Below are 22077 nucleotides of genomic sequence, written 5' to 3' on the forward strand. Positions count from 1 at the left end.
TTTCTCAAAACCAAAGGTTATGATCGATTGACGACAATCTTGCAAATTTCTGCTGAAAGATTTTTTTCGCGTGGCTCATCAGTGCCCCCTTCAAAATTGACCGTAGCGTGCATGCACGCTACGGCGCAGCCTAGCCGTGGTCATCATGGGCAGCCTGTGGCTATCAGCACTGCGAGACGACCTTGCACTTTTTTTGTAAATGATACCCCAGTTTTCGTGTTATGCCTCAATTTGCTTTTTTCACACTTCCGCCATTGGGTATGCAGAGCCTCGATCTGGCACTTCATTAGACTTCAATAAATATAGCATGAAATGTGGACTCATTGGTAGTACTGCGCATGTGTGAGTACGATACTACGCTATCGTTAGGATCGTTTCGGGAAAATGACCTGTCACGTGCGAGGGATGAACCAATAATAGGGAAATTGGGGTCCGATTTTCATAGGAGTCGGATTTTTATTAGACACCGGTTCAGTGATTCCCGTGATCACTGAACCGGCTATTTTTATTGTGTAAAGTTGCCAGATCGAGGCTCTGCATGCCTAATGGCAGAGTGTGAAAAGAGCGAATAAACAGGCTCGTTGCCTGATCGCTTCAAATCCCAAATTGAAACATGCAACCCTGGAGAGCGAAGCGGCGTGGGGTCTGGCGAGCGAAGGGTGCATGTCTTTCAAACCCCCTGAAACACCCCGACAAACGTTATGGGCCTGCAAACTCCCTGTGCGCTTTATGACGACAAAACCTGAGGCTGCATCATTTTCTTTTCTATGATCGTAATAATGTTGCATTTAAATACAATGTATCAAGATCGAGAATGTTGCCATATTGTGCAGCTTACTATTGCAGGGTGATTTACGCGTGGCGACGCCCGCCACGCAGGCCTGGCCTGATGTAAGCGCACCGCGGGCGGTGTGACCGTTCTTGCACGGCGTACATTTTCCCATAGGGACCGAGTCGACTAGGGACGAGTTGACACGGACCGAGTTGACGAGGACCGAGTTGGTTACGGACCTGAGTTGACCTGATCATTCAGTCTGTAATTAATTCGCCAGATGGATGAAAATATTTAAACCAAAGAACGTTTTTTCGAAAAGGTATGAGTTGCTCTACGACTAAGAACCTTAACTTTGGAAATTTGTGTCCTGGATGAAAAGATAATCTCGATCGAAATCTGTAGCAAAATCGCTACATCAGCGGCCAAAACAATTCAGTCTCTGTGGAAGCATTGCTTGGGCGTCTGGCCGTACTACATAGCTTGCGATAGTACTGTACGGCCAGACGCAGTCGGGCTAGATCACACCATGATTTGACAGAATAGCAAATTTGAAAAAAATTGGTACATTTGTTTAAAAAAAGCTTCAATCTTTTATTCAAACAATTCTTGCAAAATAGGACAGGTTGACTGGTCTAGGTGCTGAGGTTAACTGGCAAACAGACTTTGTCGTATAGCAACCCCTTTTTGCCTGAAATTTACGCAATTTTCATAGCATCTTTATGTGACTATGGATTATTTATAATGTAATTTGAACCATAATTAAGGCAAAAATCTGCATGTGAGTTTAAGTGTTTATAGTGTATTTCAAGTAATTCTGGGGAATTTGGCAGATTTTTTAATAAATCTGCCAGATTTTGAAGCGCATTTGGTCATGACCTTACGGTCACCCTGCAAATGTACGTACGTCTACGCTTGCATTGACTCGATTGCCGACTTTTTTGAGCTGCTTTTTGTGTGTATTTTCCGAAAGTTACGGTCACCAAGTTAAGCTAAATTTATATTGTCCATTTCAGTTAAGCACCAAACAACGCAAAACCAAATTCCTAACCAAAAATCTGATTTAGGAATTGATAGTTAATATTATATAAAAATTAATTAGGGGGGCAACAAAGTGTTAACGCGTTAATTTAATGTTGGGAGCGCAAGCTGGCAAGGCAAGGGAATCATATCATTATCATCAGGGAGTGTTTTGTTCCGCTTTTTCATAACAAATAACCAAAAAAGGGGCCTAAAGCCTGACATTAACAAGTGACTTTACAATTTACAAATTTTAATCAACTGGCATAGAGCCTATTCTTAAGTTAATTTCTGTTTGGTTTGTTTGCGTTTTATTGTGGACTTGGCCCTAGTTTTCTTTTGGAGTGAAAAAGAGTTTTCATGATTATTGTGTGGATGTTGGATTGGATGAGGAGGCGGTGAAGCTGTACGTGAAGGGCGAGGGTGAGATTTTGAGTGAAGAGGTGAAAAAAGGAATGTAAGATGCTGAAAAATGGATTTGTTTGGTATGTTTGGAAAGAATGCACGAATGTAAAGGTCGGAAAGATGATAAAAGCTGAGAAAGTGCGAGATTTTTTCCAGTATAAGTGTACAGTGGGGGGACTTACGATAAGGCTCAATCGACTTGAAGTACAAAAAATGCCGGATCAACGATAGGGTGAAAGGTACGGATAGTGTCTGCGTGTTGCTTAAGAATGAGTTTGTTAAGGTGAAGCCTGGAGAATTGAAAAGCTGAAAAGCAGATTTGCTGAAGTTCAAAGACTCAAATGTAATGAGCGTAATGAGAAAGGCGATGCGTGAAATGCGTGCGAGTAATATAGAACTGCATGCAAAATATAAGGAAGCAGTGATAAGAACAATTGAAAAAGGAGATGAACAAATTGAAAATGAGAAGGAAGGAGAGGAAAGCACTGATTCAGTGTTTGGAACAAAAAGAGGAAGAGGAGTATCCTGGCAAGATGCAAGAACCAAGATGCGAAGTCAGATCATGGAGCTAGATCAAGGAGCTCCAGGCAAGTTGTGCTGACAAAGAAAGGAAGTTGGCTAACTTAAATAGTAAAATTAAGGGAAGAGATGGCAAGAGATAAGAGCAGGGGTAATGACTAATGAGGCAAAGTGTGAGAATGTTAGACTGGAAGAAGTACGGCAGGATGAGAAGGTTGATAGTTTGTGATGTGATGGGGCAAGATCGAGAATGGTGAGAATGTATGGTACAGAGGGAGAGTGGTGGGTGAGGCAGAGGGCGGACTGTTAAATGTAGAGTATGACCCGGCGAGGATGATGATTGGAATTGTGAGGTCCTGATAGATGATTACCAAAAGCGACATGCGAGATTTGTGTGAGTAGGCCTGTATTTGTGTCAGAGTGCCCATGCTTTGTTGTAAGTTGAGTGGACAAACTAGAGGGGCCAGTGCCATTCTTTGGGCACATTGTCGCATACGTACGTAAATTTATGCATTGTACTAGGGAGCAAAGCCTCATGTTCAAACCAGAATTTGTATTTACAGAGTTTGTATTAAACTGATAGTCCACTGAAGTAAACTTTTTTTCTAAAATTGCAAAGAAGTAATAAATCAGAGTAGATCATGCGGTGCATGTGCAAGCCCGCACACATGAAAGTGTACAAAAACTGGCGACGTAAATGAATCCAATTTTACTTTTCATCAATATTAATGACAAAAAAAGGATGACTTGCACACAGTTCCGCAAGTGGCAGAACTTGTTGAGTAATTGTTTATTAAACTTGAATGTGCAAACATAACCGCACCGGGTCATGACTGACATCACATGATGGGGGACATGTCATAAAATGTCATGGTTTTGTGCTGCTTGATTTGTATCAGCTTTGTTTAAAGAGGTTGTGGAATGCTCGAAAACATTTCCGTCATTTTTGGGGTATACGTATATAGCCCAAGGTGTGATGAAATAAAAACGAACATCGGTTCAATTTGTGTAAAAGTCGTCGTTGCGGGCAGCAAACAAAACACAGTAAATCGTGACGTAATAAACAGGACTCGTTTATGCTACTCTGCATCGGGCTGGAGTCCTGTTTATTACGTCACGATTTACTGTGTTTTGTTTGCTGCCCGCAACGACGACTTTTACACAAATTGCACGTTCGGGTCGAAACAGGCATGACAGGACTTGAAAAACAGCTCTCAAAAGTACCTTTTTCTACTCATTTTATGACGGAAACAATAGTCGTTTTTATTTCATCACACCTTAGGCTACATATACCCAAAAAATGACGGAAATGTTTTCGAGCATTCCACAACCTCTTTAACATGTTTAATTTCAACATTTATTTGCTCTCACGTACATTCCATTATCCAAGCTCTTTAAAGTCGTACTTCTTTATAAGTTGTATTTGTGTATTCAAAGTTCTTTAATTTAACCCTCACCCCCAAGATTTCATATGGGGTAAAGTACCACATACTACAAAGGTACTACAAAAATGTATGCAGGTACACTCTACCAAATACTAGAAAAAAATATGAGTGCTGTGCCCACTTACAGGTGTAAGTACTGCATACAGTTTACAACTAAGTATTTTGTAGCTTTAGGTGAAGTTAAAGTTAATTAAAACACTTTTTGTATAGATGTACCCTGGAATTGTGTGCATTGGTCCTTTCTTTGAAAGACACTACATACACTGTCGCAAAAAAAGGTGAATTTTCAAGTCCATGTCAAAACGGGGGGGGGGGGGTGGTCAGAACTTTCCCTCATGCTGTGAGGTCACTAGAAAAAGAAAAAAACTGACGCTTTTGGTTGGGTCCATTCCTGCTTGTATGAATGAGAGTCAACAAGTTGCTATTGCAACTTGTCCTCAAAGTAATGCACTGAGTACATGAAGAGTAAACGTGAACATGGTGAAAGGCACTCCAGATGAAAACAATGAGTTCATTGCGAAAATGATGATTGACCCCAATGAATAATTAAGGCATATCTGTCTCAGTTGACTTAAGTTATCAAAGTGAAAATGAAGTCACCATCTAGAATGTCTGTGCTAGTCAACTCAAGGCACAAACATGTATGTGCTTGTCAAGGCAAGCAACAAGAACATCTGTGCTACTCAAGGCAAGCAACATGTGCTAGTCAAAACAAGCGACAATGACATCTGTGATAGTCAAGGCAAGCAACAAGAACATCTGTGCTTGTCATTGTAGTCAGGCAAGCAACAAGAACATCTGTGCTTGTCATTGTAGTCAAGGCAAGCAACAAGAACATCTGTGCTTGTCATTGTAGTCAAGGCAAGCAACAAGAACATCTGTGCTAGTCATTGTAGTCAAGGCAAGCAACAAGAACATCTAGTGCTTGTCATTGTAGTCAAGGCAAGGAACAAGAACATGTAGTGCTTGTCATTGTAGTCAAGGCAAGCAACAAGAACATCTGTGCTAGTCGTAGTCAAGGCAAGCAACAAGAACATCTGTGCTTGTCATTGTAGTCAAGGCAAGCAACAAGAACATCTGTGCTAGTCATTGTAGTCAAGGCAAGCAACAAGAACATCTGTGCTAGTCATTGTAGTCAAGGCAAGCAACAAGAACATCTAGTGCTTGTCATTGTAGTCAAGGCAAGCAACAAGAACATCTGTGCTGGTCATTGTAGTCAAGGCAAGCAACAAGAACATCTGTGCTAGTCATTGTAGTCAAGGCAAGCAACAAGAACATCTGTGCTGGTCATTGTAGTCAAGGCAAGCAACAAGAACATCTGTGCTAGTCATTGTAGTCAAGGCAAGCAACAAGAACATCTAGTGCTTGTCATTGTAGTCAAGGCAAGCAACAAGAACATCTGTGCTGGTCATTGTAGTCAAGGCAAGCAACAAGAACATCTGTGCTAGTCATTGTAGTCAAGGCAAGCAACAAGAACATCTGTGCTGGTCATTGTAGTCAAGGCAAGCAACAAGAACATCTGTGCTGCTCATTGTAGTCAAGGCAAGCAACAAGAACATCTGTGCTGGTCATTGTAGTCAAGGCAAGCAACAAGAACATCTGTGCTAGTCATTGTAGTCAAGGCAAGCAACAAGAACATCTAGTGCTTGTCATTGTAGTCAAGGCAAGCAACAAGAACATCTGTGCTGGTCATTGTAGTCAAGGCAAGCAACAAGAACATCTGTGCTAGTCATTGTAGTCAAGGCAAGCAACAAGAACATCTGTGCTGGTCATTGTAGTCAAGGCAAGCAACAAGAACATCTGTGCTGCTCATTGTAGTCAAGGCAAGCAACAAGAACATCTGTGCTGGTCAAGGCAAACAACAAGAACATCTGTGCTGGTCGAAGATAGTAACAAGAACATGTGCTGGTCAAGGCAAGCAGCAACAACATCTATGATAGTCAAGGCAAGCAACAAGAACATCTGTGCTTGTCAAAGCACCACCAACAAGAATATCTGTGCTACATCACCACCAAGCAGTCTGCTACTCTGGGCATCACCAAATACCCGGCCCTTTGTAGAGCCCCATATGTTAAAAAAAAAAAGAGGTAGAGATCATGTCTGGTCTTGACAAGTATTGGGCCCGACAAGAATTGAGACTGACTCAAGACTTGGAACTCCAATCTCATATCCAAACACATCGCCCCAAGACTCAAGACTCTTGACAGGAACTCGCGACTGACATGACTGAAGAAACAACTCTGAATATAGGTAGGTTGCATCATCTCCCACCCTAGGAGCAAGTATATGCATAAAGCGTAATGCACACTTTAGTTGCATTTCAGTTGTTGCTCTTGAAATTGGATGAATGTTGCCTTTAAATGTACCTTTGCATTGTAAACATTTTGACAGCGAGGTCGGTATTGCTCTAAGGACATGAAGGCGAATCTAATATGGGGGTTGGTCATTAAACCTTGCCAGTAAATGGGCAAAGGTAATAACTTTTTGTTTTAGAATTAAGCTTCTTGATTTAGCATTTCAAATGCATTTCTAACATTAATGTACATTAAGCACAGTTAGAAAATATATTAATAAAATTATGTTAATTATGCTAATTAGGCATAATATCTTGCTGAGAGGCGTTGCTTGGCCCGTAGGTGCCTGCTTAATACAGAGTTGCTGGTTGTTGAATTTGAATTCTCTGCAACCCAGCAGTCTTTCATTCATCTGCTGAGAGACTGCTCCACCTTATCAGGTTGTCCACCTATCTCTTGAGGTTGTCCACATCCTCTCCTACATGATAGTGTACACGTAGTATGCACCAGGTGCATGTCAGGTAGTTCTAAGTGCTGTCCAGTCACGCGCGAGGTGTTCCGTGTAAAGATTGAACAAGGTTGGTGAGACATCTCTGCCCGACTCTAACAGGGTTGTTGAAGGGGGCTGTCTTATGTCCCTTTCAGGTGATTGTGCAAAAGTGCTTTGTTGTAAAGATCTTCGATCAACCTTTTTACCATGTCTTCTGGAGTGTTCAGCCCTTGACAAACACTGAACAGTTTGCCACACAACAAATCATCCAGTATTGAAGGCATTCTTGCAGACTACAAATAGCATGTATGCCATGGGCATTTGACTGAAAGGTACATGTAGGTCTGGTCATGGAGGAAGTCTATTCCTTCCTCCATGGTCTGGTATATATCACTTTGACATGAAATATTACATCCACTTTCGACCTTCCTCGTATGAAACTGCATTGTTCAAAAACCTTGACTTCAAGCCTTCAACAATGGTGTCATGTCTTCGTTTGATCACATTCAGCACAATCTTACTGGGCATGAATTATCAATGTCAAGAGTACGGTAGTTTTCAGACTCGCATCCACAAGTCTTCACAAGAACCTTTGTTTCAATGTAAGCCACAACCTATTCATTCAAGAACTGTAATTACAAAGACATTATTGTCCACCCACTGTTAGTAGTGAAAGTACTTGTGAAGACAAGTGAAAAATACAAGTGAAGAAGTTCTTGTGAAGCACTCGACTATGCTGGAACTGGGCCGAAGATCACGAACCGTCCCCACGTGCAAGTGCCATACCGCACGCTATTCAGACCCTGGGACCTATGATGTATCTGACCACATTTGTGTGCAACGGGCGAACTATTCACCCAGCCATTTTACCGACTCGAGTGCAAGTCTTGGCCTCGGCTTGTAGTTGAGTTTTTGCCGACTGGTAAATGTTGCTGTTGTCATATGTTTATATTATTGCAATTAACTTTTTTTTCAGTTTGCGGCCATTAGTGCTGTAGGCCTACTCATTGCGACATGGTTTTCAGAGTAGCTTGGTTTGCAAGCACTTGAAAAAAATAAAATCAACATTTTTCCCCCCTCACATGGGTACTGTTTCTTTTCTCCATTACCATCCATGATCATTTTGTGAATACGAAATGATGTCAGAGTTTTTGAAAAAGTACATGTAACCTTACTTTCAGAAATTTGGCATGATTTATCTGGACATGTACATATATGTCAGAGTATAAATATTTTGCTGGGGTTGGTGCAATTCAATATTTGAGAATTTGCAACTTCAAAATTATGAGAGCACATGTTTGTTTATTTAATAAGAAAATAAGATAACAATGGCAATTAAAGGAAAAGAAAGGGCATATACTGCACAATTTGTGCCTATATATGCAAATACCTACCTCTGCTCACCATCTTGATTACTTGCTTGAGTAAAGGCTGATCCTCTTTCTCCTTTTATTTACTCATGCTCAGTGTGAACGAAAAAGTCTTTCTGACACGTTCCATTAATTCATTTTATCAACAGTGTATGATAAAATGCTTTATACTCAGCGAGTTCATGTTTGTTTACATGTACATGAATTCATTTGCTCTTTGCCTTAGTTTCATATACATACAAGAACACAGGCCAGCAATTTGGCGTGTTGCCAAGTCTTTGACCTAATTATCTGGATCACCTCACTCAGTTCTCCAGCCTTGCACAGCTGCACTCCATTACCATATTTGGTATGCCAGTGAGAAATTTCAATATGCAAATGATTAGAACAACTTTGAACCAATGAAAAAGTTTGTTTTGTCTTTTGTTGCTTAGTGAGGTGAATTGGCCCAAGTTGGGCTGTAAGTGGGCTGTGCTCACTTTTGTCACAGTCATTGAGACAGCAGGATCAGATTTCATTTTGTGCATTAAATTTTCTAAATATTGTTAAACTTGGGGGGGGGGGGGGTTGGGGGGGGGCCTATGTGGAGATCATTGCGAATTGATCAGAAAATAGCTTAAACTTCAAACCAAGTACATGTACGAACACTTTGCTTCCAAATGTGAGACGTTCAAATCAACCATGAAACAAAACATTCAACCTGACGAAGAAATGAAGTAGTCTTCCAACAGACTTGAACATTTACAGAAGCATGTTCAATATCGTTTCAATAAAAACCAAGCAAAATTGAAATCAAATAAGAATTGTCAAAGACAACCCTGAAGACTTCTAGGCTCTGCAAAAATCACTGTGACGCTAGAAAAACTTTCAAGTAGCCAGTGTTTGATTCAACTAAGCCATCCAAAGAGTGTCACTGGTACACCATTGTGGCACAACTAGTGTCTTTTATGTCATTGTAACTCTAGTCATTTCATCAGAAACCTCTCTGGTACCGTCTAGCCAGCCAGCTGGTATCTCTTTGTCAGCATTACCAGGGATCCGTAAAGCGCTCCAAAAGTATGTGGTTGAACCCTGCCTGGGCTCAATAGAACGCATCGGCACTCATCGGCACGCAACAGCACGCCCTGGCATCCCAAGTAATGCAAGAGAAGGGCCCTGCATCGGAACCGGGTACCAAAGTACCCGACTATTAATGTCAGGAACCGGATCTCGATTATGGGTACCCGTAACCAACTTTACAAATTACTAAGTTACTCCTCAGACAATGAAAAAGAAAGGTTTTGCATGTCATTTGTGGGGAATTGCATGTATCAAAATAAAAACCAGCTTACATGGAAAAGCAAAACATTTTGTACATTTTTGATGCTCGCGAAAGCTGCAGCATACAAAATGCCGTAAAGCTATAAAGTTCACTGTACAGTGAACACACTTAAATCTTGCTGTATCAACACACTGATGTACATGTACATGTACATGTACATAACATGTGGACCTTTACGAAAAATCTGAACAGCAACTTTCAAGATTTGAATTTTGGGGTTGGGTTTCTTTAACGGATGCTCAGGTACCCAGTTCCCATACGACAGGTAAATGCACACTCCTATGCAGGAGCCTGTGCCTTTGAGTGCAATGCGGGCAGACCCAAGAGCATGGGTATACACCCACAAGCAAGCGTGAGCACGGGTCTGCATGCACATTCCTGTTTTACTATACTCCTGAGGACAATGCTTTGTGTTTTCTTTTGTCCATGTAATATAACCTCTCCCAAAGGCTGTAAAAGCACATAACCGTACGATGGAGGATCGTTTTGAACAAAAGACCTAACGCCCGAGGACTGAAAGGATCTGTTGTTCTGCCTTTGTGTGTCTGTCCTCAGGGGTTACGTAGTACATGTGCTCAGCCACACACAAATTGGAATTAATCCATGGTCCCTAATTTTTATAAGTTTAGGGCGACTAGCTTAGGCTTTCATATTAACTTAAGAAGCAATACTTCTCTTACTAGTCTTCTTATCCACCAAGAAGTGTGCAGGGTGCTCCTGGATGGGAATATTGAAGAATTCCAAACAATCCTGATGGATCTCCTCAAACTGCATGTCCTAATGTCAGCAATTAAAGAGAAACAAAAGTATGTCTCATCATAAGCTGGATAAGCAGGATTCAGGGTTGAATACAAGTCCATCACGAGTCCCTGTCACAAGTGAATCACAAGTCATTTCAAAACATACAGATTCATGAGGCAACATCCACTGTGCACATGGAGAACATATAATGCCCCTCCATGATACCACACTGCATGTTCCAGATGAGCGTGTCATATTAAGTGCATGCATGTCAGACTGTGGTCGGCCGTCAGTCACAGCTTCGATTGGCCCCAACGTCATGGGGTAGGGCTGAATGGGTTTGTCTATTACCGTAATTTTCGGAATATAAGCCGCGGCTTATACGTTGAATTTGCCCATGAAAATGTTTACTGCGGCTTATACACAGGGCGGCTTATACGTCGAGCCGTGAAGAATAAAAATAAGATTCACATGTGTATTTAATGTACTGGTACAAGAAGAGATGTGTTGCTGAAATGAATTATAAATTAAGAAAGTCATTAACAAACCGAAACCACGTCTCACGTAAAGGTACCAAGCGGTAAAAAGTACGGTGATGAAAGCTGTCTTCGACACTTGCGACCAGCCGTACGTGATACTGGTACAGTGCAGCAGCGATATGCAGCATGCTTTCCCCCAGCGGACCACACCATTTGTGGTAATAAAGGGGTGTTCTTTCTTGGGAACAATAATTACCAATATTTCCGCTGTTTAAAAAAAAAAAAAAAAGACGACTAAAATTTTTATGGCGTTCGAAAAATTTATTTATTACATAATCAGTTGTTCAACGTCACAATATATTTTGTTTTCTTGAAATGTATTCAAGAAATGATGTAAAACTCAAAAGAGGGACTAAATCACCCCTTACAAAATTAATGGATTCGTCTATCAAAATGTCCGCTTCGTTTTGACAATTTCCGAAGAAAGTTACGATCGAAACTTGAATTTTTATCGCAACTACTCATTAGTAATCGCAACAATTTGATAAGTTTTGAGGTAAAAACGGACCTGTTTATTCTTAGGACAAAACAAATCAGCATCTGTTGCCACAAAGCAAGATTTGTAGCGCTCCAGTCAGACAACACACGGTGGGTTTCATACTCTCTCACGTGCTGTGGGAAAATGTTGTCATTCACCGGTGTGCGTGGCGCAGGCTGCCGGGCTATGACGGGGCAGCCGACAGCAGTTCCCGGTGTTTATTTCTCATCAATTCCCATATTTGTTTGTAAAAGTATCGATTGTAAATGATTTGATATAACTTTTGTGGCCCTTTTAATAGCTTCTGTAGTGTAAATGGAACTGGTTCAGAGCATTTTGACTAGAATTTGGAGGCCTTACAAAATTGAAACCGCAGCGGTCGGTGCAGCTTATACGCCGGTGCGGCTTATACGCCGACTTCAAATCTTAATTTGCAGATTTTTGCGTGCTGCGGCTTATACGCCGCGCGGCTTATATTCCGAAAATTACGGTAGTAACTGAATCAAAGGAATGCCTTTGCACTAGTGACAGTTTTTGAGGACTTACGATGGACTCGACTACAATATTAATACTACTTGGAGTCTGTGCACAACTACATGTATAACCTTAAAACATTCAAATTAGAGCCCATCTCAATTCATATCAAGGACAAGTTGCAGACATTGTATCGTGTATAAGTTGCAGGACTCTGACCAACTTCCCTGCAATCTTTCCACGATAAGGTTATCAGTGTTGGTGAGTCAAGCAGTTGCTAATAAAAATTTCTCCGGAACATGTCCAGGACAAACGCAGACTTCTTCCAGGCAAAGTGAATGATTCTACCCGCAACTTGTCTGGAACTCTTCCCGGATATGAATTGCGACGGGCCCTCAGACACTTTTGTACCATATCTGCCATGTTTCCACACTCAGGCGAAGAGACTAAAGGTTTAAGTACATTACGAGTCATGTTTGCAAGCATACCTCGCTGATGGGCAGCTGAGTTGGGATGTCTGTCTCGTTTGGTCCATGAACAATCAGTTTCTGGTGGAATTAAGTAATACAAACTATGAAAACATAAAGAAAATCAATTTAAAATAACAAAAAGTACAGAGAACGAATATTGAAAGACATATGATCATTGCTTTGGAGAATAAGCCATATCGGTACCTTAATGAAGTAGTCCAGGTCAAAGGTCATTCGGGACAAAATCGCTGAAGCAATGCTACGTGATGTTACACAAATGCCCATTCTGCTCGTAATTAACGCGCGAACGTCGTGAAATTAAGCATGTCCTTGCGTGTCAATGCACCTTCCATGAGCATTTGACTATCCCACATTACCCATGACCCATATCACTTATGCACATGCGCCTTTGTAATACCAAACTGGCTTATTAGTAATGAGTGCAAGACTGTCATTTCCGAATTGACCTATCGCCGTTTGTGAGTTAGCCATGCCCCTTAGACAACCCTATGGGAATTTTGTATGCTAAGTTTTGTTTGTCTCAGATGTTGTGCGTTCCCCGTTCATTTGTATATCATGTAATTGGACAATACTTCACAAGCTGCGTTGACGCGATTCTAACATGATTCTACCGCGATATGTCCATTGCAAATCAGGCACTTCAAAATGTATGCCTTGCATATTGCAGTTCTTGATACTGACCTTGGCACAGGGCACATTAGCACTGATTAACACAGTAGGCTGCCAAGAGAGGAAGAAACATAAAACATTTCATCAGTCATCATCAAAACTTAAGTTTTGATTCAATTAACTTAATCCTTATCATGGAGTGCTGTAAATGCATCACTGTACTAAACTTCTGTTAAATGTAACCATTGGCTCAAGTACTTTTATGAGTTAAACTCATAACAACTAGGTTGGCCTCAGGTTGATCTATGATTTGCTTGTGCTACAATATAACTAGCTTTCATCAAGGCGTTGGTTGGTAATGTCTGTGATGGTATCTGGCCGCCAAAAACATAAACACTATCCAAGTGCTATGCACTTTACGAAGCGCGAACGACGACATCGTGTAGCTTCAATATGCATATCAGTTGGCGAAGAAGGAATGTTCGCACTTGCACATTTTTAGCGGCCAGATACTATCACAGACACTATCGACGAATGCCTCGACCAAGGCTAGTTCCGTCGCAGCGCAGTCAAGGTCAACCTGAGGCCAACCGTGGGGATGTGACATTTACAGGGTTAAAATAGGAAAAGGCCACAAACTTTTCAAAGATATTCTACTATCAGTGTTGGGCAGCCGTGTTAATCGGGCAGAAACACAACTCCAAAAAGTTTACACAGAACCCAAATGTTAATGATGAGACCTTGTATTTATACAACTGTCCCTCTGGTTTCCACAAAACTGAAAATCAATGAAATCACCAAACCTGACTCATATGCAAAGTAAAATCATAGTGAGGACCATAGTATTCTCCTTTCTTGAATTTCTTTACACTCTTTGACATTCTTATTACATTATTTGCATGTATATGCCAAGATACAATTTATTGTGTTTGATGCTTTATGCACCGCACACACACTGGGACATGCTACATCCTTTGCAAAGTGTCGGCTAAATGTCAAATGGTCAAGCAATTCAAGAAAGTTTCACTGAATGTTTCCCAAATTCACATGTGGATTGCAATCCTAACTAACAAACTGAGATTTGAATTCCAGCATTTTCAAAAGTACTTAAGTCTTGGCCTGCCTGGACTTACATCACATTGTTCCTTCTTGAGTGTTTGCTTGAGATCCTTGAAGGAGATTCCTGAGACGAACGGAATGATGTGCCAAAGAACGCTCAGGGTGTTAGCGATAGCTTCATTGGCGCCCTCGTGTGGCGCACGACAATGATACACCACAAACCCAAGCTGTCAAGAACAGTAGAAAAAGTTGATACATGAAGATCATCTAGAAGAATGAGCAAGTTGTGCTTGTGCATATCATGATTTGATGATGTTCACATGGGAAATGAGTTATACCATCAAATTATTACTAAATATAGAAGACTTTCAGATGCAACCTGTTTTACAGTGTTTATCATGCTCTAACATATACAAACTGTTTCAATCTTCTGTTTGACTGCGCTTTAGTTTGGTTCAGAAAGGCTTGGAAATTTTTGTCCAAACTGAAGTTTGGCAGCAAATTTAAAATGAAACATCAAAGTCATTTGCTATGGTTGTACACCTGTCAGGCATCAGCAAACATTATACTACAGGTACCGGTATTTATAGGTACCCTGTGAATGTCATGTATCAACATGGCTAAATAAGTTGGCCAATTGAGACAGCTAGGCCCTATGGCAATTACAATTTATCAGTAAAATCTTCCATTTTCAATTTGTATGCCGTAACTTACGCAACCTACATTGTATAACAGCTGCTTTAGTGAAACCACATCATGTTGCATTAGTGCACCACTTCTTAGCACGTTTTAAGTATCATAACTGAAATGTTGCACAATTAAACATTTTTTTGTAACTTATGCAACTTCAATATAAATGGAGTTACACCACTGGAGCTAAGACTCACCAGGTAATTGAAGAGACAATGAGCAGTCTGTGCCGGCAGCTCACCGTAGTGCGATACCATCTTTTTCATCAATAAAATCAAGTCCTCCTAAGAGATATCAACACAAAAATAACACAATGAAATATAACAACTTTGGATTCAGTGATTTCAAGGCCTGTATTGCATCACACTGATTCACTTCAATTCAATTCCATTCCAGATGATTTTTTTTTAAAAACTACCAACAAATAAAGCCACCCCCAGGTTGACCTGCCATTTGCTTGCACCGCGATGAAACCATCAGCATCGAGCACAAAAGAAATACTCAGGTCACAAAACTGAGAAATTGTGTGATTATTGTGGAACAAGCGGCATCTCAATATAATTGTACAAACTAATCATGCTCATGTCACCCACAATGCGACAATGATTCCCCGGCTTAGACATGATCATGTGACTTCTTCAAAATGGTGGTGCATGTGTTGATAACAGTGACAATGATCTTCAATGGCCAGGTCTGTTCATTCAGCCACTATGATTGTCATAAAACTATGCATTTTTCCCATGCTGCTTGGCTACGCAATGAAATAAGATGATGTGGATGTGCGCCCGACATTGTACAGATCGACTGCAATGGGAGACTTTTGAGACGTTGGTGGCAGCAAACATACCGGTCCTTTTTCAATTGTTTACGTCACATTTAAGCCAAAGCGCGCATGCTCAATGTGACGCAAACAATGGCAAAACCAACTGATGCCAATCGACTTAATATCATCACAGTTACACTCTGGTCGCAAAAAGATCCACAAAAGATATGTTCCCCATGGTCATAGCTCAGGCGCAGCTTTATCCTCAAAGGTCAGTCCCCAACTGTTCGGTATCACTGCAAGGTCGATCTGAGGATGGCTTAATAAGTCGAGAACTAGTTTATACAATTTTTTTAAATACAAATATACTTTGTCTCAGGATGCACTGAATGTAATTCTCTTCACTGTCTGTTCATCCAACCTGTTTGTTTTTGGCTGTAATCTTCTCCAGTATGTAACGACATATCAGGGCCGGTTCCTCCACAAGACACGCCCACAATACCTTCTCTGCAACCTCGCACACTGCCAAGAAATTGAAAGGAAATCCAATCAAAATTTACAAAATAACATAAGCATCCACAAAGAAAACCTCTGGTTTGTGCACATTTAGAATAAGATTTGTCGTTCACCCACACTGTACGTGTCCCCCTCCCAATGGGCTATTGAAAGTAGTAAAATAGCATCATTTATAACACCTCACCCACAGATTCTTTATCTTGATTGGCCGGAGCGACTCACATGGCATTTGCTATTTTTGCTATCTTGCTGTGCACAGTCAAAAGTACTATACTAATGCATATGTATACAGGTGTGCGCGTTGCACGTTGGGCATATTGTTTCCAAGCGCTAGTGCTGCAGAACTGGGTTCAAACTTTTCTTGAAGGGGTAGTTTGGAAAAGTACACTTTTATTGTATTTAGATTAAATTAATCAGTTATTGCTTAAAATCAAGCAGAATCACTTAAAAACAAAGATAATCTCTGGTTTGTGCACATCGTTTAAAATCAAACATATTACATCGTAATCGCTTAAAATCAAGCAAATTGTTGACTGCTTTATCTCGTGGTGTAGTAAAACTAGCCTCCCTCGGTTATCCATGGAGCATTCTATTTTCCCTCTGCTTCGCCTCGAGAAAATAGAATGCTTCATGGATCACCGAGGGAGGCTAGTTGACTACACCACTCGAAGCATTCAATATTTGTAATTACTATTGTTCATCCACGGTATCCATAGACAGGCATATTAAGAGCAGTGAATTTAAAAGAATCAATGCTTTCAAAATGTTTGTAAAGACAAGTTGAAATTAACAGTAAAATATTGCTACACTGAAGGGACGCATTTTTGTCGACTAGAGCCAGTGTTGAAGTTCAGTCCATCATAAGTCCTCCTGACTCAATGCACTTCCAGTGCTATTTAAATGTACTCTGCCAAAAACATTCTTTTGTTATTGTTCATCACCTGTTACTTGGGACTGAACTTGTGAAAGTACTTGCAAGTTTCTTGTGATGCATTTGTAACGGAGTGGACCCGGCAGAAATCTGTCCAATCAAAAGCCCTGCCTAATTGTAAACTTTTAATGACTTTTCGCTAAAATAAGAACAAGGAATAATTCTTAGTTGATTCTTTTTCACCAGCACTTACGGGAAAATTCTCTCAGTGCTTTCGGTAACCATCCGGTTGCCTTTTTCAATGTGACGTTATTGTCCAGTCTCTTTCTGATTACGAGGCCATAAGTTCACCTCGTAAACCAACCAGCGCAAGCTGGTAAGCCTGGTCACGGTTCATTGACAGCTTATGGTGGTGGATGCACCTCCTGTATCTTTCGGATATAGGCAATCTACATCCGCCGCCATAAACCGTCAATGAACCGTGACCAGGGTTACCAGCTTGCGCCGGTGTACGAGGCTACCTTACAGCCTCGTTATCAAAAAGAGACAATAACGTCACATTGAAAAAGGACACCAGATGGTTACCGAAAGCTCTGAGAGAACTTTCCCGTAAATGCTGGTGACAAAGTATCAACAAAGAATTATGACTAATTCCCAGCAAAGGAATCTTCATGCTATATTAAGAACAAGGAAATTTATGCTGACCATTTAAATTTGTGATAAGTGAGGTGGAAAGACAAAAATAGACCTAATTGAGGAGACCAACAAACCTGCTACTCCTTCCTTGTTAACCTCTGAATCCTCCAACAGTGCCACCAAATGCACAATGGTGGTACAGACGCATGACGGGAAGAACACGCCAAAAGTGGGTGGGCTGTGGTGGGCACGCTCAGTGATCAGACCCTCGTCATCACCTTATTAGTATTCAGAAAGGGTCAAAGATCATATATAAAAGGTAACAGATTTGTTAGTCAGAAGTCAACCCAAAGACAAACCAGTTTCTTGTGCAAGCTCATTTCATTGGTCCTAACGGTTTTTATTTTGGGTTAAGTTATTTGTAACAAGATATGTCCCGTTGAAAGTTACTCATACTAGGTTGACGTCAAAACAGACTCGAGACTAAACAGGACGTCTTCCACTCAGATTCTTACATTTTATGACCATTCCACATGTCACATGACAAACAGTGACAGCTTAACACTGACGACGTATTCAAACACAGGACTTGCGAATTGTCACCAAGAATTCAAGGACCGTCACAAAAACCTTTACTTTAATAAGGACAGAGAATTGGAACTGAGATAGGTCAAGGACAAACTGCAAAAATAATAAATAATGAAGACTGTGGCATTATTACTGTGAATTGTGAATACAAAAGTGAGGGGATTTTTTTTTTCAAACCAATCATTCCTCCATGATTTCTAAATAAAAATGACAAAGAAAGCATGGTTAAGCACTGATGCAATCACAATGACGGAAAAACAAAAACTGGAAATGAATTAAAAGCACAACATTTATATGTAAAACAACAAAATGGTGTTAGTTGCCAACGTTACCTCTGCACCAAGGAAATTGCTTGGGGAAAAATGTCTGGGTTAAACATGCACCACAATTACCAGCAACTAGAATTATACAGACATGAGAACAATTGCTTTTTTGATTGATCAATACCAAATTCAAATTGGACTGTATCGTCTTCAGCTAGCAATAAAAAGTTAGATAAGTGTTTAGTCGAGTACTGCCGAGTACTGCCGAGTACTGCCGAGTACTGCCGAGTACTGCCGAGTACTGCCGAGTACTGCCGAGTACTGCCGAGTACTTTAGATTGCCAAGTACCATTCAAGTCCAAGTAATTTGCAAATTGAGTACAAGTACAGGTCTCAGAGTACAAGTACTTGTACTTCGGAGTACGAGTCCGAGTCCGAGTACTTTTACTCCCGAGTACAAGTCCGAGTACTTGTACTTCCGAGTACGAGTCTGAGTACTTGTATTCCCAAGTACATGTACGAGTTCGAGTACTTGTACTTCCGAGTACGAGTACTAGTCCGAGTACATTGTGCTTGAAGCCAAAAATTATATGTTAGTGACATGTGATAAAAACTACAGATTGTCTTTTTTAGCATTTTTCAACAATTTGAAATTTATTTTTTCAATCTGCAATAGCAGTTCCTAACCAAAGTTTTTACCAAGGAAATGCTACACAGCTGAAAAACAGACATGAAAGTTTAGGTAATTTAATACAATTAATCTACTATGTACATTGCATTTAAAGTCCCAAGCCTTCATGTCTTTCAAGCCCTTTGATTCCTCAGACTAAAAAAACAAGTCAAGTTCCACAGAATTTGACATTGATACTTTCTTCACAGGGTGTTTCTTCCTCATGTTTGAGGTTGTCCCAGACTTTTCGGAACTGCAAATAGTGCATGTGGAGTTCAAGTACTTTGCTGCCCAAGTACGAGTACCATTAGTTCAAGTACGAGTACTCTAAAAACAGTACTCGAGTAGTACTCGAGTATGAGGTACGAGTACCAAGTACGAGTACTACAACACTGGATATTGCACAAAGTGTTGCCATAGCAACATTGCTCCTCTGCAGAATTCTTCTAAATTGAGTTAATAAGACTCAAAAGATAACGCTGAACATGGTTTCATGAGGCCCAACTGAGAGTGCCCAAATGAGAATGGAAGAGTGGTGAAAAATGAGAATAATGGTACAATAGAAACAATTGTACATACAAGAAACTTGTAAAAGAAACTCGTTCTGTGGTCATGCTTCTTGTTTTAGCAGAACCGTATCACGCTATAAAGAGAATCATAAATGTCCCAGATGTTGAGAAAATAAAGATTAGCCATCAAACCTGGTTTGGGATGCCCCCAAATTTATTCATGTGACCGAGACTGAACACAAGTGAAAGATAAGACAGGATTGCTAAATCAATCCAGATCCAAATATCTCAATAGAGTACAAGTTTTCAAAAGCTTTGTATTGAGCGACTTAAACTTATAAGGCTTTTAAGTTTCTATATTTTAGTTCATTTCTTTTTCTAATTTCTTCCTGTCAAATTAAATGCTCTTTGACAAATTTGCTGTGAATCTGGTCACATCTTCAAAGCAAGAAAAAGTGTGCGAAAGAACTGCACCAACTGATGCTAGAAATCTTTAATGATATGGGGGTAGTGAGTATACTTAGCATGCAATGTTAGCATGATGAGTGTAATGAACTTGTGCAAAGCTGTTAGTGGCTGGTACAGAATCCTACTTACTCCAAGCAAACCATTAAATGTGAACTCCAGCAAATATGAAGGTCCCCCTTGTTTTGTCAGACGATATGACAATATTTGAACAGGCTATGGTTTACGAATGCTATGCTTTCAGCATGTGCAGCCTCAGAGTCATGTAACACATTTTAATTATTCTTGTCCTGACTGATGTCTTACTTCAAAAGATTAAAGCATTACTCTATAACCAAAGCCAGGACCAGATGGCTTGGCATGAAAAACTACATTATTAGATTGACAAAGACATTACTGGAGTTTCAGTCAAAATGAATAATTTTCACTCCTTGGAAATAAGGGAATGGTTTAATCACTCTAGGCTGCCTCATGCATTTCTGGGTCTAGCGTCTTCGCATGATCGTCGGGCATTTTCGGCAATGCATTAGAAATGTTTCCCCGGTGGTAAACACCAACTCTCCCTTTTTTTTGTTTTTGAGGGCTTTGCATCGGAGTCGGGTACCCGAGTACTGACCGCTCATGTCACGGGATCGGTATACCCGTAACCAACTTTGCAAATTACTTAGTCACCTCTCAGACAATGAAAAAGAAAGATTGAACGTCATTTGTGGGGAATTTTCAAAATGAAAACTGGGCTACATGGAAGAAACAAAACAGATTTCAAGCTCGCGAAATTCGCAGTTACACGATAAAGCTTAAAATAAAGCTCATTGTACACATTTGTATCTTGCTGCATTGACACACCAATATCGTATAATATCGTGTGGACCTTTATGAACAATCTGAACAGCAACTTCCGAGATTTTGATTTTTGGGGTTGGGTTTCTTGAACAGGTACCCGGGTACCCCTGTTTTCATTTTCAATCGGGTACCAGGTTCCAGTACAACCCGTGGATATACACCCCTAGTTGAGGGAGTACTTGTGCACAGAGCACAATTTTTTGACATGCAGCGGATCAGTGTAATGGACTATTGGATCAACAAGAGAAAAGCAGATGTAAAAGCTTGGTATGAAAGATTTAGGTAAAATCTGAGCCACAGTACACTAACAAATTTTATAGAGAGGTAACCAAAATAAATTTGGTAGAACTAGCGGGTGATTCATGTAACCTTATGACATGGCGTGGCTCCTCTTTTGCCACAGTTAATTGTATGGGGTCCGCTCATAAGTCCGACACCTCATTAGTCCGACAAAATCGCATCCCCTAACCAATTAAAGGCCCATAAGTCTGACGCCTCATCAGTCCGATGCCTCATAAGTCCAACGCCTCATAAGTCCGAAATTTCGGACTTATGAGGCGTCGGACCTCTGAGGCGTCGGACTTGTGATACGGCCCAAATTGTATATCAGGCATGAGAATGAATTTCAATGAAGAACAGGAAACTTGTGTAAAAACAGGAAAAAAAGATGTGACATCAGGCAAAACAGCCCCCAAAACAGGCTCAAAATAAATAAAACGCTGAAATTCAGGCAACAAAACAAAAACCCAGGAATTCCAGTTTAAACAGGAAGATTCTAATGCCTGGTATGTATGTAAGTTGCTCAACAATGTGTTTGCCTCATTTCATAAATGTTACATATACATGTATCTATGTAGTAGCCTGAAAGTACTGATAACACACTGATCATTTTACTAAATAACTGGTTCTCATCACAAAGTCCACACCTGTTAAACTTTCCAAGATTGATACAAGAAATTCAAAGCTTTCTTTTTGAGGGTTGCCACATGTTGATTTACTGTAGAGCAAATTTTTGATACCCATTTCCCAAGTAAGTACCACAAAACTATGTTCATAAACACAGGCAGATTCAATTCATTGCCTGTTTTGTCATGAACATGAAATTGTGAAAAAGTCATCATAAAAGCTACACATGATTTACTACATCTAAGTACTGGGATGACATACGTGCACACGAATGGCTTTTGTGGTATGCATTATACCGGTCTATGTACACGTCAGATCTGGTGAACTGCT

The 22077-nt window shown here is 40.4% G+C and overlaps 1 protein-coding gene across 6 annotated transcripts in view; it reads right to left on the reverse strand.

The window, feature by feature from the left end:
- The window catches only part of LOC119723858 (protein unc-80 homolog), a 155163-nt gene that overhangs the window by 47094 nt on the left and 85992 nt on the right, over positions 1-22077 (reverse strand). For all 6 annotated transcript variants that reach the window (XM_038194738.1, XM_038194735.1, XM_038194736.1 and 3 more), the window contains 7 exons: positions 17638-17781; positions 15902-16002; positions 14915-15001; positions 14102-14254; positions 13041-13079; positions 12357-12416; positions 10317-10413 (listed from right to left, as the gene is read on the reverse strand). In XM_038194738.1, the coding sequence (XP_038050666.1) occupies positions 10317-10413; positions 12357-12416; positions 13041-13079; positions 14102-14254; positions 14915-15001; positions 15902-16002; positions 17638-17781 (681 nt within the window). The remainder of the gene's footprint in view (positions 1-10316; positions 10414-12356; positions 12417-13040; positions 13080-14101; positions 14255-14914; positions 15002-15901; positions 16003-17637; positions 17782-22077) is intronic.

Source organism: Patiria miniata, unplaced genomic scaffold (genome assembly GCF_015706575.1).
Source record: "Patiria miniata isolate m_02_andy unplaced genomic scaffold, ASM1570657v1 HiC_scaffold_17, whole genome shotgun sequence".
NCBI lineage: Eukaryota > Metazoa > Echinodermata > Asteroidea > Valvatida > Asterinidae > Patiria > Patiria miniata.